The 12669-nt window shown below is 45.2% G+C and overlaps 1 protein-coding gene across 1 annotated transcript; it reads right to left on the bottom strand.

Moving 5' to 3' along the window:
* Positions 1 to 303: 303 nt before the first annotated feature.
* On the bottom strand, positions 304 to 9602 carry hnrnpub (heterogeneous nuclear ribonucleoprotein Ub). The gene is made up of 14 exons (XM_085431259.1): positions 9012 to 9602; positions 7660 to 7774; positions 5864 to 5943; positions 5155 to 5294; positions 4964 to 5063; positions 4375 to 4487; positions 3922 to 4185; positions 3697 to 3816; positions 3478 to 3606; positions 3230 to 3398; positions 2840 to 3121; positions 2486 to 2757; positions 2278 to 2391; positions 304 to 2197 (listed from the first exon to the last, which is right to left on the bottom strand). Exons 1-14 carry the CDS (start codon positions 9457 to 9459, stop codon positions 2147 to 2149), a joined length of 2397 nt encoding a protein of 798 aa, XP_085287385.1. The 5' UTR covers positions 9460 to 9602; the 3' UTR covers positions 304 to 2146.
* Between the last annotated feature and the right edge of the window lie 3067 nt (positions 9603 to 12669).

The following is a 12669-nucleotide window of genomic DNA, read 5'->3' as shown; positions in this document are numbered from 1 at the left end:
TACAGCTTGGAGGCGAGAAAGACATGATTTGTCCAGGCTGGTAAACAAGGCATTACAATAATCTGAGGTACGGTGGTCCCAGTGGCTCCAGCAGATCCCGGGAACATCGGAGATCTCTGTGCAGAAGAGCGCAGTCCTGGGAACAGCTGGGATGCTGCAGGACCCTCAGGCCTCTGGCAGAGGACCCGAGCTTGAAGGAGAGACCGGCCGCAGGCGCGAGCGGGGATTTTCTTTCTGTTATCTCTAAAGAAAAGCAGGGAAACATTTTACAGGAACTGTAACAAAACACACGGTCACTGCATACCAGCTTCTTTAACTTTAATAGAGACAAAAAAAAATACAATCCCAATTTTTCAAACACAAATATTAAAAACTGTCAGATAGAAAAGACAACAAATCTGAAAAAGCTCAGAGCTTTTGCACTGTTGGTTTAATAAAAGACCTGATATACAACCTGCAACACAAAGCGATAAAAATATAGTGTCTGTTGTATTATAGATTATACTGTAAACCCAAAGCTTGCATTCTGCTCGATTTTAATATCCAGTATAATAAAAGGTCAAACTCTCCAGACATTTAAATAGTTCATCACACAGCAGTACGTGGCAAACTAATACTTTCTTTATCACAACACATTTATTAATTCATGAACATTCGTGCATGGCTGGATTAGTGATGCATTTAGTATTTACATGTTTATTAAATAAGACGGGCAAACCAAAACAAATCTAAAGAAACTGTTGGATTGATCAGATCTATTGTAACGTTAAAAAGTCAATCTAGTGTCAAACATGATCCGGGTACCAGGTCGACGTGGAGACAGTATATGTGGAGCTGCCGTTATTGCTGGGCCACACAGTCACCAACACCAGAGCATTTAAAAAAAAACAAAAAACACGGTGCCGTCAGAGTTGAAAGGTCGGTTCGGGCGGTCAGCCATCAAACTGTGCAGCCCTTTCTAGGTTTGCTGGTGAAAATGAGCAATCCGGCCTCCTTTTAAAAACCACTTTCTGTGCTAAACTGGCACCATCAAAACTGAGAGAGCGAGGTTTACACGAATCACCAGTACGAGGAAGAAAAGGGAAGTCGTTACCGTGGAGACGTTTATAACTGGTCAGTGCTCGGCGTTTCTCAGAAGTCTACTGCACTAAAAGGAACCGTTAATCAAGACAATCTAGGAAACAAACGATCTCCTGAGAACGTCAGTGCTCTAACTTTAATGTTTTAATAAAGACCTTAAAAAGCATAATGTATGACCAACATGGCTTCCTTCTGTCCTTAAAGATGGCTTGGCCAAAACACGTTTTCAAATTAAAAGTACTGAACAGCTGAAGGACCGGAAACAACATATCAAAGACAAGACACTTGAGGTTATTTATTAACCAATGAGGTGTTTAGCAGGGCTGATAGCAAACCAGGCCACGGCCCGTTCAAAGGTCATTTACACACCTTTGAACCAAGTCAAAAATCACAAGCCGAGAAGAATGTAAAAAAGCCAACGATGTGTTTATTGTAGCTCTGTGGAGTTTATGTTACAGGATTGATCGTGGGAACAAAAAGAAAAGCTTCAGTCTGGCTGTTTGACTCTACAGACAGGTACAGGCCAACCAGCTACCAACGCTTCCTGTAAAGAAGCCAAAGTTCCAATCAAATCATCACGTTCCTTAAACCTTTATGCAAACTACGCATAAAAAAAATATTTACAATTTGTAATACAAAAAGAAAAACAAAACAAAAACCACAGCACAGATAAAATGCACAACCCTGAAAAAAGAAAATCTCTTCAAAGCCTGCTGGGCCGACTAATCGTTTCTGGTTCCTGAAATTACAAACATGTTTTAAAAGCATTTAAAAAGGTGGAGGAGGGTAAAATATACAACAACAACAAAAGATGGCTGAATGAGGATGAACCCACACTGTGTACATCTGTGTGACGATACAGAGCTTCAGTTACAGTCGTGCTGCCTGCTCTCCTCCGATGGAATGTCGTCGCTCCGTTTAGCTTTAGTCTCGTTATCAGTCGTGAGTTTTACGATCATTAGTAAAAGTGGGTTCTAAAGGAAAGTAAGCAAACGTTGGAGTGGATGATGCTCCGTGGCTAGCGGTGGATCCCAGTGTCGCCCACCAGTCCATTAGAACAAATGTCTCAGTAATATCCAGGCTGGTACTGCTGGCTCCACGGCTTCTGGTTCCAGAACTGCACAGAACAGAACATTAACACTTTGATCCCCTGATTTATGTGTAACAACTACAAACGGCAGATGCACAAACACTGACCCCTTGCTGCCAGCTCTGGTTGAAGGCCTGGGCTTTATCCATGCCGTTCCTGTTGCCTCCATAGTTGCTGTTCTTGTTGCCAAAGTTGCCACGGCCCCCCCCTCTCTGCTGAAACTGTGCAGGAAAAACAAAGAAAAAAAAAAGTTGATTATGCATCAACGGACGTCAGAGGAGCAATAATTTGATCAGGAGTCATTTTGAAACCAACCTGATGGGGGTGACCCCTGTTTCCACCACGACCCATGCTAGCTCCGCCTCCTCTGCTCATGTTCCCTCTGTTCACTGGACCGCCTCTGCTCATGGGTCCTCCTCTGTGTCCCATGTTGCCCCTCATCGGGCCGCCCCTGGGGGATCCACCCAGGCTAGGAATGGGGCCGCCACCACGGTTAAAGTTTCCACGATTGGGGAATCCTCCTCTGAAGGCTGGGGGCGGCAGAAAGCCGCGAGGAGGACGGTTGAACCCCCCACGAGGCCCGGGAGCTGCAGACAGACCAGGGTAAAGGTAAGCTTGAGCATCAACTGTGCCGTTAAGGAGCATTCATTTCCCACCCATCAATCCCACCTCCTCTGAAGTTGCCTCTGTTCTGGAAGCCTCCACGGCTGCCACCTCTCTGCCCAGGTCCGCCACCACGGGCAAACTGGTTTTTGCCACCGCGTCCAGCACCGCGCTGTCCACCGCGCTGTTTAGGCGTCGTGCTCCCCTGGTTGGGCTTTTTCTCGGCAGGCAGAGCCGTCTTGCTTTCCTCTTTGTACTGCTCCAGGAGCTTGGCAGCATCATCTTTCTGCAGCTCGGCGTAGATGACCTCATTGAAGCTCTCGCCCTCCTCGGGCAGAGAGAAGAAGCCTGTAATGGAACGGAAACGATTCAATAAGAGAAGCAGCACCCAGGAATAGCTTCTGTCCAAGTGTGTGATGGACTGTAACAGGGTAAAGACAACGGTAATGCTTTTACCTTTCATTTTGAGTAAAGCATGCTCAGGCACTTCCTTGCCATCAGTCTCAACTTTCTTCTGGACTCTCTGCTTGTAGTCTTCATCAGACGGGCAGACGACTACAGCCTTGCGTTGGAAGCCTGCGAACAAACACATCTTCCTCTTCTGGCCCGGAGCAGACAGGTTGGTCTGCAAAGACAAAGAGGCTCATTTGATCAATCTATCATCAAAGACATGGTTGTGACCACACTCAGCAAGAGCCACTTACATGGTCCAGGATGTAGTTCCTCTTCTTGCGAGCAGCAATCTCAATGAATTTTCCCAAGAAGAGCGGTGCACGCTGGGAAATGGCAGTCAACTTTGTGATGTCCTTGGACTGACGCTTCATGCTGCCGATCTGCACGAAAGAAGAAAAGAGCATTTTCCTACCAACAGGGAGAAGCAGCAACTATTTCTGGGACGCTGTAACGTTGGTCTGAGTACTGACCATCATCTTTTCCACAATCGTGTCACTGCCCAGGATGTAGTACTTCCCAGGGTTCTCTTGGATATGCTTATTCACCCACGTGGTCTTCCCTGAGCCCGGCAGACCAACCATGACTATGATCTGGAAAAGAGAGAAAATTGAGATCACTATATGGAGAACTTTGATACCGCAGCGTTGCACTTTTGCATTCATGAATGAAAAACGCTCCTAAACTCTTTTACTCACCTCACAGTCAGCCTTGGTCTGCGGCCCTTTGAGTGCACGGACTCGATCACTGACAGGAATCTGCTGCAGGAAGGTGTAGCCCTGCGGCTGGGGGAAATATGGCGTCTCCAGCTGGCCAAAGTTGAACTCCACAGCGCAGTTGCGGCAGATGACGTGGGGGAAAAGGGCCCGGCCGTTCAGGGAGTCCTTGCCGACTTGGAAAGCGACAGCTGGCTCGCCTCCGTTCTTGGAGTAGGACAGCACCACCTCCTCACCTTCAAAGTCCTGCATGAATAGAGCAACACTCCAGCTTTAGTGTGTAACAAAGACATTTGCCTCAGCAGAAAGGGAAAAAGAGTCAAACTAATACTCTCATGATTCTGTTTAACGCTCTTTGCCTCTTCCATACATTACTGTTCTTCCATCTGCACACAAAGGGGAAGATTAAAAACAAACAACAATCTCATATCTTACAATTAGACAGCAGATGACATCATTCTCCTCGTAGGTCTCTCCAAACTCCTCGGTCACACAGTTGGTGGTTTTCTTGGCTTTTCCGGAGTAGGCATAGGAATGCTCTTCCTCACCTAAACACATGACAAACACTTCTGGATTAATACAGAGTGGAGGTGGTGTGTGAATCATTGGGCTGGCACTAGGCCACGCAGCGCTGCTGTGACGCAGCCAGAGCTGAAGCCATTTTGTACAAAGGTGTCATGAAGCCAACTGGCCACCAGAGGGACCCCTAGAGACACGACCTTCCTGTAAATGGATACACCCAGTACAGTTCGGTTTGTTTGTGTTTCAATACAAAGTTCACCCTCTGATGGGCTGAACTGATGTAAATGTTTAACCCAGCGGTATTCAGCCTGTATGAGTCACAGCAAATAGCTGCTGCCCTAAGATGCTGGCAGCCTTCAGAGGCCAAAACATTACAGCACACCAGTACATCCAGTGATCCTGGGAATGCATTGTGCCATGAGTAAAATGGAAAGTTACAGCGGGCTCCGCCAACACTGAGTCAGTGTGGCGTTTACAGAGTTGCGGCAAACATTGCACTGACCCAGCAGCAGTGTGCCCGTTTCCAGGGACCATCCGACTTGGACGTCATGAATCTCCATGTTCTTGCTGGAAATATGCTTCACTGGAATCTTCTCAGTGATCTGCACACACAGAAAAGCATTACCACTCGTTTCCACTGACCTCACTGAGCCATTCAGAGATTTGTGCAAGATGTGAGCATCGTTACCGTACCTTCATCTCAAAGCAGGCTTTGCCTTTGTTCACACCGTATGTAGCCTTTCCCCCGGACCACAGGTAAGCAAAGCTCTCCATGGTGAGAGACGAGGCGCTGTAGCGGTCCCGCGACACCTTAAAGTGCAGGTCAGAGTTGTCTGAACGGGCAGAAAAAGTACAAATTGAGACACGACTCTTGGACAAGACGGTACACATTTATACATCCTGAGGATGGAGGGACTGGTGAGCTAGATCACCTCTGCTGCCTTCATTAGTAGGGAGCAGAAAAACTAGTCAGGTAAAGTAACACTCGTTTTACTAACCACACTGCTGTTGGTTAACTCAACATCTGGGGAGGAAAAACCCAAAACGTTTTGATGACTACACCAGCACTGACGTACAGGTCGTGCTTCAGGACTGCGAATACTACAACCACCACGGAGAAGACAACGGGCCCATTTATAAGACTTTAGGAAATGAACACCTGGCAACGCCACAACTCAGAGCAACGCGTAAGAAAGCTGAGACGGCTTGTGCCTGCCATGTTATGCACGATTCAGCTATGCTGAAAATGTGACATTGAAGTTAATCAAATATAACATGTCTACATTTGTCCATTAGAACAAGCTCAATTCTGAAGCCGTTTTCCAGGAATGTTTCTAAGCAGTCGTTTACAGAAGGAAGCTGACAAGTCTAAAAACATCCTGTACAAAAGTAGCAAACATACAGCTATCCAGGCAGACTTTTGTGTCATCATTGTCTTCGTCTTCTTCCTCCAACGGGGGAACAGGTGACTTGGACGAGGCACTGAAAACAGATACCAAGAGTCAGTATAAGAAGGTTTGCGTCACTTTAACTGCATGGAAAATATAGATGCCTTGGGTACCACTTGGTGAAGAATATTTTAGGTAGACAGGAGAAGAAACAGACAGAGGGGAAAGCAAATAACTGAGCGAGCCTCCAGACTTTCTGGATGTTGGCTGTATTGTAGGCCTCAGCAGACACTTACCTTGCAGAATCCAGCGAAATCTAAAATGTGAAAGATACACAGAGAGAAGCACGTCCACCTGTTCTAGTATGCAAGGCTATGTGAGAGTCACAGTGATAAACTACAAGCAGACCTCTCCACTGTCAGATAAGTGCGTGTTTGTGCCTCCAGAACTGATATGGGGCAAGTTATATTTAACCTCCCCGTGTTGACTTCTAGATGAAAAGGTCACCACTAACTTTTGACTGTGTTGCTAAGCAGAATACATTGAAAGCATGTTTTAAGAGAAACCAGTGTAGTCAAAACTACAGCAACTTACCAACTCTGTAGTTCAGGAATCTCTAAATATTAAGGATGATGCTTTAGCATCACTTCACCTGCCATCATCCAACTATGGTGCAACTCCTAATCATTTAGGAGAAGGAAACCACTGCGGGGCTCATCACTCCTTTCTTATCTACAGCTCGATGTGTCACAACTGTCCGCAAAGAGCCCAGAATGCCGTACAAACAGCTGCCGTGGGGAGATTTACGGTGCTGGTGGACAACACAGTGCCTGAGGTGGAACTTGTAGTCGTCTACATGGAGCTAAGCTCTGAAGGTTTAACTGGGGGTGAAAAGCGATGGAGCAGCAATACTTCGGTGTGCTAACAGCTCTGCTGCCCTGGCCTAAACATTCATGACGAGGGTTCTCCCAAAATAATAATTTTAAAAAAGTTATTCCATTATATGCCTGTTGATCCTCAGTGCATCGACATCGCAATGAAAACAAAACACTGACCAAGATACACACACACACCCCATGCATGATGTCACCTAGCAGGGGTAGAAAGAACTTTGCAAATGCACACACACCCACACCATGAAAACAGACACACACAGGACATGATACATGAGACAGAAATAGCATTTCGACATCATACAACCAGTGAAATAAAAAACAAAACGAAAAAAGAAAAAAAAAAAGAATAGACCATTGCGAGGCGTAACGATGGACGGTCAATAGCGAGCTTCTCCGTGGACGTTCCAAACAGACGTTGGAGGCTTTCTTTCTTTCTTTCTTTTTTGCTACCCTGCGGCAGTGGACCCCTTCTTCCACAAATCCGAGCTAGTTTCTCCCCACCCATCCACTGAAAATTGCACATCTGCTACGTTGCTCTGGGTTCCCCTTTGAGCAGCCTTGTTTCACCTTGGGGACACAACAGGCTTTCCAAAACAGTACTTGGCATAAGGAACAGGTGTGAGAATTCATAGAGACTTGATAGATGCACTTCTGCTACAGAATGCAGTCGATTAAAGAAACAGTGTGAGTGGGCACTGTAAAAAGGTAAATGGTAAGGTTCTTTAAGTAGTCAGGGATGACCCTCAAAGCATGTGTGTGAAAATAATGTTACAAGTAGTATAATACTTGAAAAAAATGAGGGTTTTCCTCTTGCTAGTTATGTGCATTGGCACTTAAAGCCAATACAATTCAACAAAGCTATAGATGGCGCTTCAGGGATGCTGAAGGCCATTTTCGCTCTGTCCCATCCTTACCAGCTGTATTTGTTCTCTTCAATAAATTCAAAGTAGCCCCTTCCATGTTCCTCCCGGCGTCTCTTAACACCCTTCTTATTCTTCTGATCAGCATTCGTGTCTTTGTCCGCATCCCCTTTGAAAATAGAACAAAGATATAGAATGAGGTGCTCCTTTTTCTGGGAGAGAGAGGTCGGACTGGCAGTGGGGTTCTGGCCCACAAAGCCCGTTCATTAGTTACATTGTGTGTCGACCATTATCATTTGTATTAAGGTTACTTGGAGGAAACACCTCATCGTTACACTTAAAACAAGACAATCATACTGTGGAAACTGTAACAGCTTTGAAAGACCAGGTAGTAATTACAATATAAGCTGGCCCGTATAAACATTGTGAATGGGGCTGGATAAACAAGTCTCTAATAAGTAAAGTGTTACTATCCTGCAGTAAAGGGCTTAAAAGATACTGCTTTTGATACAAATCTATGTCATTAAAAGGAGGGCAAATCTACTGCTGCCAGGGACAAATGCATCATGCAGGGAAACGGGAAAGCCTACTTAGACCTTGATTTACACCCCCCTCCCCGAGACATTGCACTGAATTGCCTAGATTCATAATTTCTATGACCATCCAACACTATCTATAAAAACCACGGAAAAAAACTACCCACGTCCTACCTAAACAAGCAGTGCGGCGCCCTTCTTTTTCTCAGCACATCTTGGGATTAGCTAATTCAGATGTTCCCGGCAACCTTTAAAGGCAAACGCCACGACCCTAAAACACGATGTCAGTACAATTAAGGCGGAAAGGGTGGCAAGACAGCCCACTGCAGTGGCCATTTCTAACATTGTGTTTTCACGTCGATCCATTCTAAAATGGGATGTGAAAGCAAATGTTCTCCAACGCCCCCAGCTGGAACAACGGGAACCTCTGAATTAGCTAACCGGTTGAACAGCTAGTTGGCGCTGCACAACAGACACAAAGAAACTGACGCTAGCTGGCAAGCTAACACGCTAACCAAACCGAAACTTAAATCCAGACTAAGCTAAATTCGGTAGCAGATTTCTTATTAGAGCCGCTTTAGTAATTTTAGTCGACGTCTCTCAATGTGACGCTAAAGGTCTCTTTAGTAGGCTGGACTGTGGCTACTTAAGGTCACGACACGACTGCTAACCAAGCTGCAGACCGGTGCTAACGCTGGCTAGCTTAGTAGTGAGGTCACGCTATCTCTCTCTCTCTCTCTCTCTCAACATGGACGCTCTGCTGTGCGGTAACGCATTCAAATTTAATAATTTCCTCACCGCTAGCGCTTTCTCAAAAAAACCCGACACATCCAACCAGCCGCATTTACATAAGCGATTCTGTCGACTCACCCTCGGCAGCCTGCTCTCCCGGCTCACCGTCTTCCGTATCTATTTTCTCCATGTCGTCCACGTCTCCCTTGAGCATGGGGTCCATCTCATCGTCCTCGTCTCCTTCCTCTTCTCCCTCGCCCATTTCTTCGTCCACGGCAACGCCATTGCCGTCGCCCCCACTCTCCGGCTCTTCCTCCTCGTTGGCCTCCATGCTTTCTTCAATAGGGCCTTCTCCCTCCCCCTCTCCTTCTTCCTCCTCTGCCATACCTTCTTGGTCGGCGGCCTGCTCGAAACCGTCATCCGCCTCAGCTGCCTGCTCCTGCGGAGAAGCGAGGGCCTCCTCGTCCAGCGCGGCCTGCAGGCGGTCCATCAGCTCGGCCTTCAGCCCCTTGTCCGAAAGATTACGCTTTTTCAGCTCGTCTTTGAGCTCGTTAACTTTAAGCTTTTTGACGTTAATTGTGCTCATGGTGAATGTTTGACGGCGAACGCGCTAAAATAAGACGGGAAATAAATAAATGGACGCCCTTTGTTAACGGATGTAGCTCAAAACTGCGCCAAACGGCACCCGCTGTACAACCAATCCTTTGCAGGCACAGAGCTGCGCGAGCCTGCTGTGTGGGGGAGGAGTCGTCTCCTACCGTAACTGCCCAGAGAGAGGCGCAGCTTAGTTATGCAGCCTGTGGCCATCTGTCACTGCAGCTAAACGTTCCTTTCAGAAACCATTGTTGTGGAAAAGCGGGACAGATAGTACACGAAAAGATGGTTCCAGTAAAGAGCGCGAACGTTATTAATTAGTTTGTCATTATTTAACAAAACGCATTTTACAGAGGGCTGTTTAACTAGGTAGTGAGTTTAAGACAGGTCAGGACAGTAGAATAAAGGCACACATGTTGCGTAATGTGCAACGCTAATAATCAATATCGGTAAGCTAGAAACAATGCAGTACAAAGATATCTCTCTTCTCGCCCCTTTTTCAATTTTATAAAATCCAAGAAGAGGCACAAATGTGATATCGTTTAACTACGCCGACACGTCTTTCTGAATACGCGTTATCGCTCTCCCGTGTAACGAAAACAGCTGTTTAAAAATTCCTTTTTGTCATATCTGTCAATTGTAGAGTTTTCAGAGTTGATGTTGAAAATGTCCATGCACTTCTAAACAACACATAACTCCGTGGACTCTTCTGGAAAGCACTTTGGTGATTTGCCAACTCTTTGTTATTCTCATTTAAAGCAGCGCACACCGATTTCACATAAAGAGCTTCAGTGGCCGCAAAGCTCAGCCTTGGTTACATCATCGGAGTTTCCTTAGGTTTGAGATGTTTTTGCGATAGAAAGTCACATCCAAACTTTTAAAATCTCTTTGTTTTCAGTCTAAAGACGTAAGATGACGTACCTCTTTGTTTTGATACCTGGCATTGTCAAACTGTGAAGGGCATTACAGTTAATATCACTAATAAATGGTAAACTGATATTTTTCAAAATGAAAGAAAACTAAATCGTGCCTACGAGTCAAATAATAATTAGTTTAGAAGATTGTATCTGGATTAACCTAATGAGTCAAAATAAGAAGTTAAAATAAGACACGGAGAATAACCGCTGTCAAAATAAAACAGGAAACAACGAAGCAAGGAATCACAAACAGATAAGAAGACTGAACAATACACAGCAGGATACAGGGAAGACTCGATTAATCTAAACACGACTGAACACCAACAGAGACCAGATAACAAAACGTAACAAGACTAAACATGCCTCCAATACCAGAACTAAGAGCTCCAAATAATGCTGAATGCTTACAATACGTCCCACACAATGCCATATCTATCACAACACACATTTATATGTGAAATTAATGAAAAATAACAAAATTACTGTAACTGTATTATGTAGTTTTCAGAATTGTGCACATAGTTTATCTGGAAAAGACTGTACGACTGAAAAACTTTCGTTTTTGCACATACAGCTTTTTAGATCCTGGTGATCACTGAAATTAAAGTTCATGCAAATAACACTTCAAAACAATTGTCCTTCTGGATCTTCCAGAGGGAATTAGCTTTTCAAGTCCTTGGGTTTCTAACCCGATTGGTTACAATTAAAAAGGTAGTTTGTGTTGACATTTGAGCAGTTGAGATGGAGACGCTCATTATTAATACAGGGCGGGCCGTTTGTATGGATACAGCGTAATAACATGGGAATGGTTGGTGATATTAAAGTCCTGTTTGTGGCACATTAGTATATGTGAGGGGGCAAACTCCTCCAGATGGGCGGTGACCATGGTGGCCATGTAGAAGTCGGCCATCTTGGATACAACTTTTGTTTTTCAATAGGAAGAGGACCATGTGACACATCAAACTTATTGGTAATGTCACAAGAAAAACAATGGTGTGCTTGGTTTCAACGTAACTTTATTATTTCATGAGTTATTTACAAGTTTCTGACCACTTATAAAATGTGTTCAATGTGCTGCCCATTGTGTTGGATTGTCAGTGCAACCCTCTTCTCCCACTCTTCACACACTGATAGCAACACCGCAGGAGAAATGCCAGCACAGCCATCCAGTATCCGTAGTTTCAGGTGCTGCACATCTCGTATCTTCACATCATAGACAATTGCCTTTAGATGACCCCAAAGATAAAAGTCTAAGGGGGTCAGATCGGGAGACCTTGGGGACCATTCAACTGGCCCACGACGACCAATCCACTTTCCAGGAAACTGATCATCTAGGAATGCTCGGACCTGCACCCATAATGTGGTGGTGCACCATCTTGCTGGAAAAACTCAGGGAACGTGCCAGCTTCAGCGCATAAAGAGGGAAACACATCATCATGTAGCAATTTCAAATATCCAGAGGCCTTGAGGTTTCCATTGATGAAGAATGGACCCACTGTCGTTGTCCCCATATACCACACCAAACCATCACTTTTGTTGTTCCAACAGTCTTGGAGGGATCCATCCACTGTGGGTTAGTGTCAGACCAATAGCGATGGTTTTGTTTGTTAACACCATTCACATAAAAGTTTGCCTCATCACTGAACAAAATCTTCTGCGTGAACTGAGGGTCCTGTTCCAGTTTTTGTTTTGCCCATTCTGCAAATTCTGTGGCCGATCTGGGTCATCCTCGTTGAGATGCTGCAGCAGCTGGAGTTTGTATGGGTGCCATTTGTGAGTAGCTAATATCCGCCGAAGGGATGTTGGACTAATGCCACTCTCCAGTGACATGCGGCGAGTGCTACGCTGTGGACTCTTGCTGAATGAAGCTAGGACAGCCACTGATGTTTCTTCATTACTGACAGTTTTCTTGCGTCCACATTTTGGCAAATCCAACACTGAACCAGTTTCACCAAACTTAGCAAGCAGTTTGCTAACTGTAGCATGGAGATGGGTGGTCTCGTAGGGTGTCTTGCATTGAAATCTGCTGCAATGACCCGGTTACTGCGTTCACCAGATATCAACACAATTTCGCTCCTCATGTGTTAACCTCTTCGACATGTCAATGGCTGTGAACAAAGAGAAACTTGTAAATAACTCATGACAGAATAAAGTTACGTTGAAACCAAGCACACCATTGTTGTTCTTGTGACATTACCAATAAGTTTGATGTGTCACATGGCCCTCTTCCTATTGAAAAAAACTAAAGACAATGGCCGACTTCTACATGGCCACCATGGTCACCG

The sequence above is a fragment of the Copadichromis virginalis genome, linkage group LG15, assembly GCF_057382275.1.
Source record: "Copadichromis virginalis isolate Kocher_CV1m ecotype Utaka linkage group LG15, C_Virginalis_male_GT1.1, whole genome shotgun sequence".
Lineage (NCBI taxonomy): Eukaryota > Metazoa > Chordata > Actinopteri > Cichliformes > Cichlidae > Copadichromis > Copadichromis virginalis.
Note: the sequence above shows the minus strand (reverse complement) of the source record. Positions and strands in the feature narration are given on the sequence as shown.

Coding starts and splice junctions, on each gene's coding strand:
- hnrnpub (XM_085431259.1), bottom strand. CDS start 9,459: ATGAGCACAATTAACGTCAAAAAGCTTAAAGTTAACGAGCTCAAAGAC. Junction 5,944..7,659: donor GAAGAGAACAAATACAGCTG/GTAAGGATGGGA, acceptor ATCTGTTTTCAG/TGCCTCGTCCAAGTCACCTG. Junction 5,295..5,863: donor AAAAGTCTGCCTGGATAGCT/GTATGTTTGCTA, acceptor CTGCCCGTTCAG/ACAACTCTGACCTGCACTTT.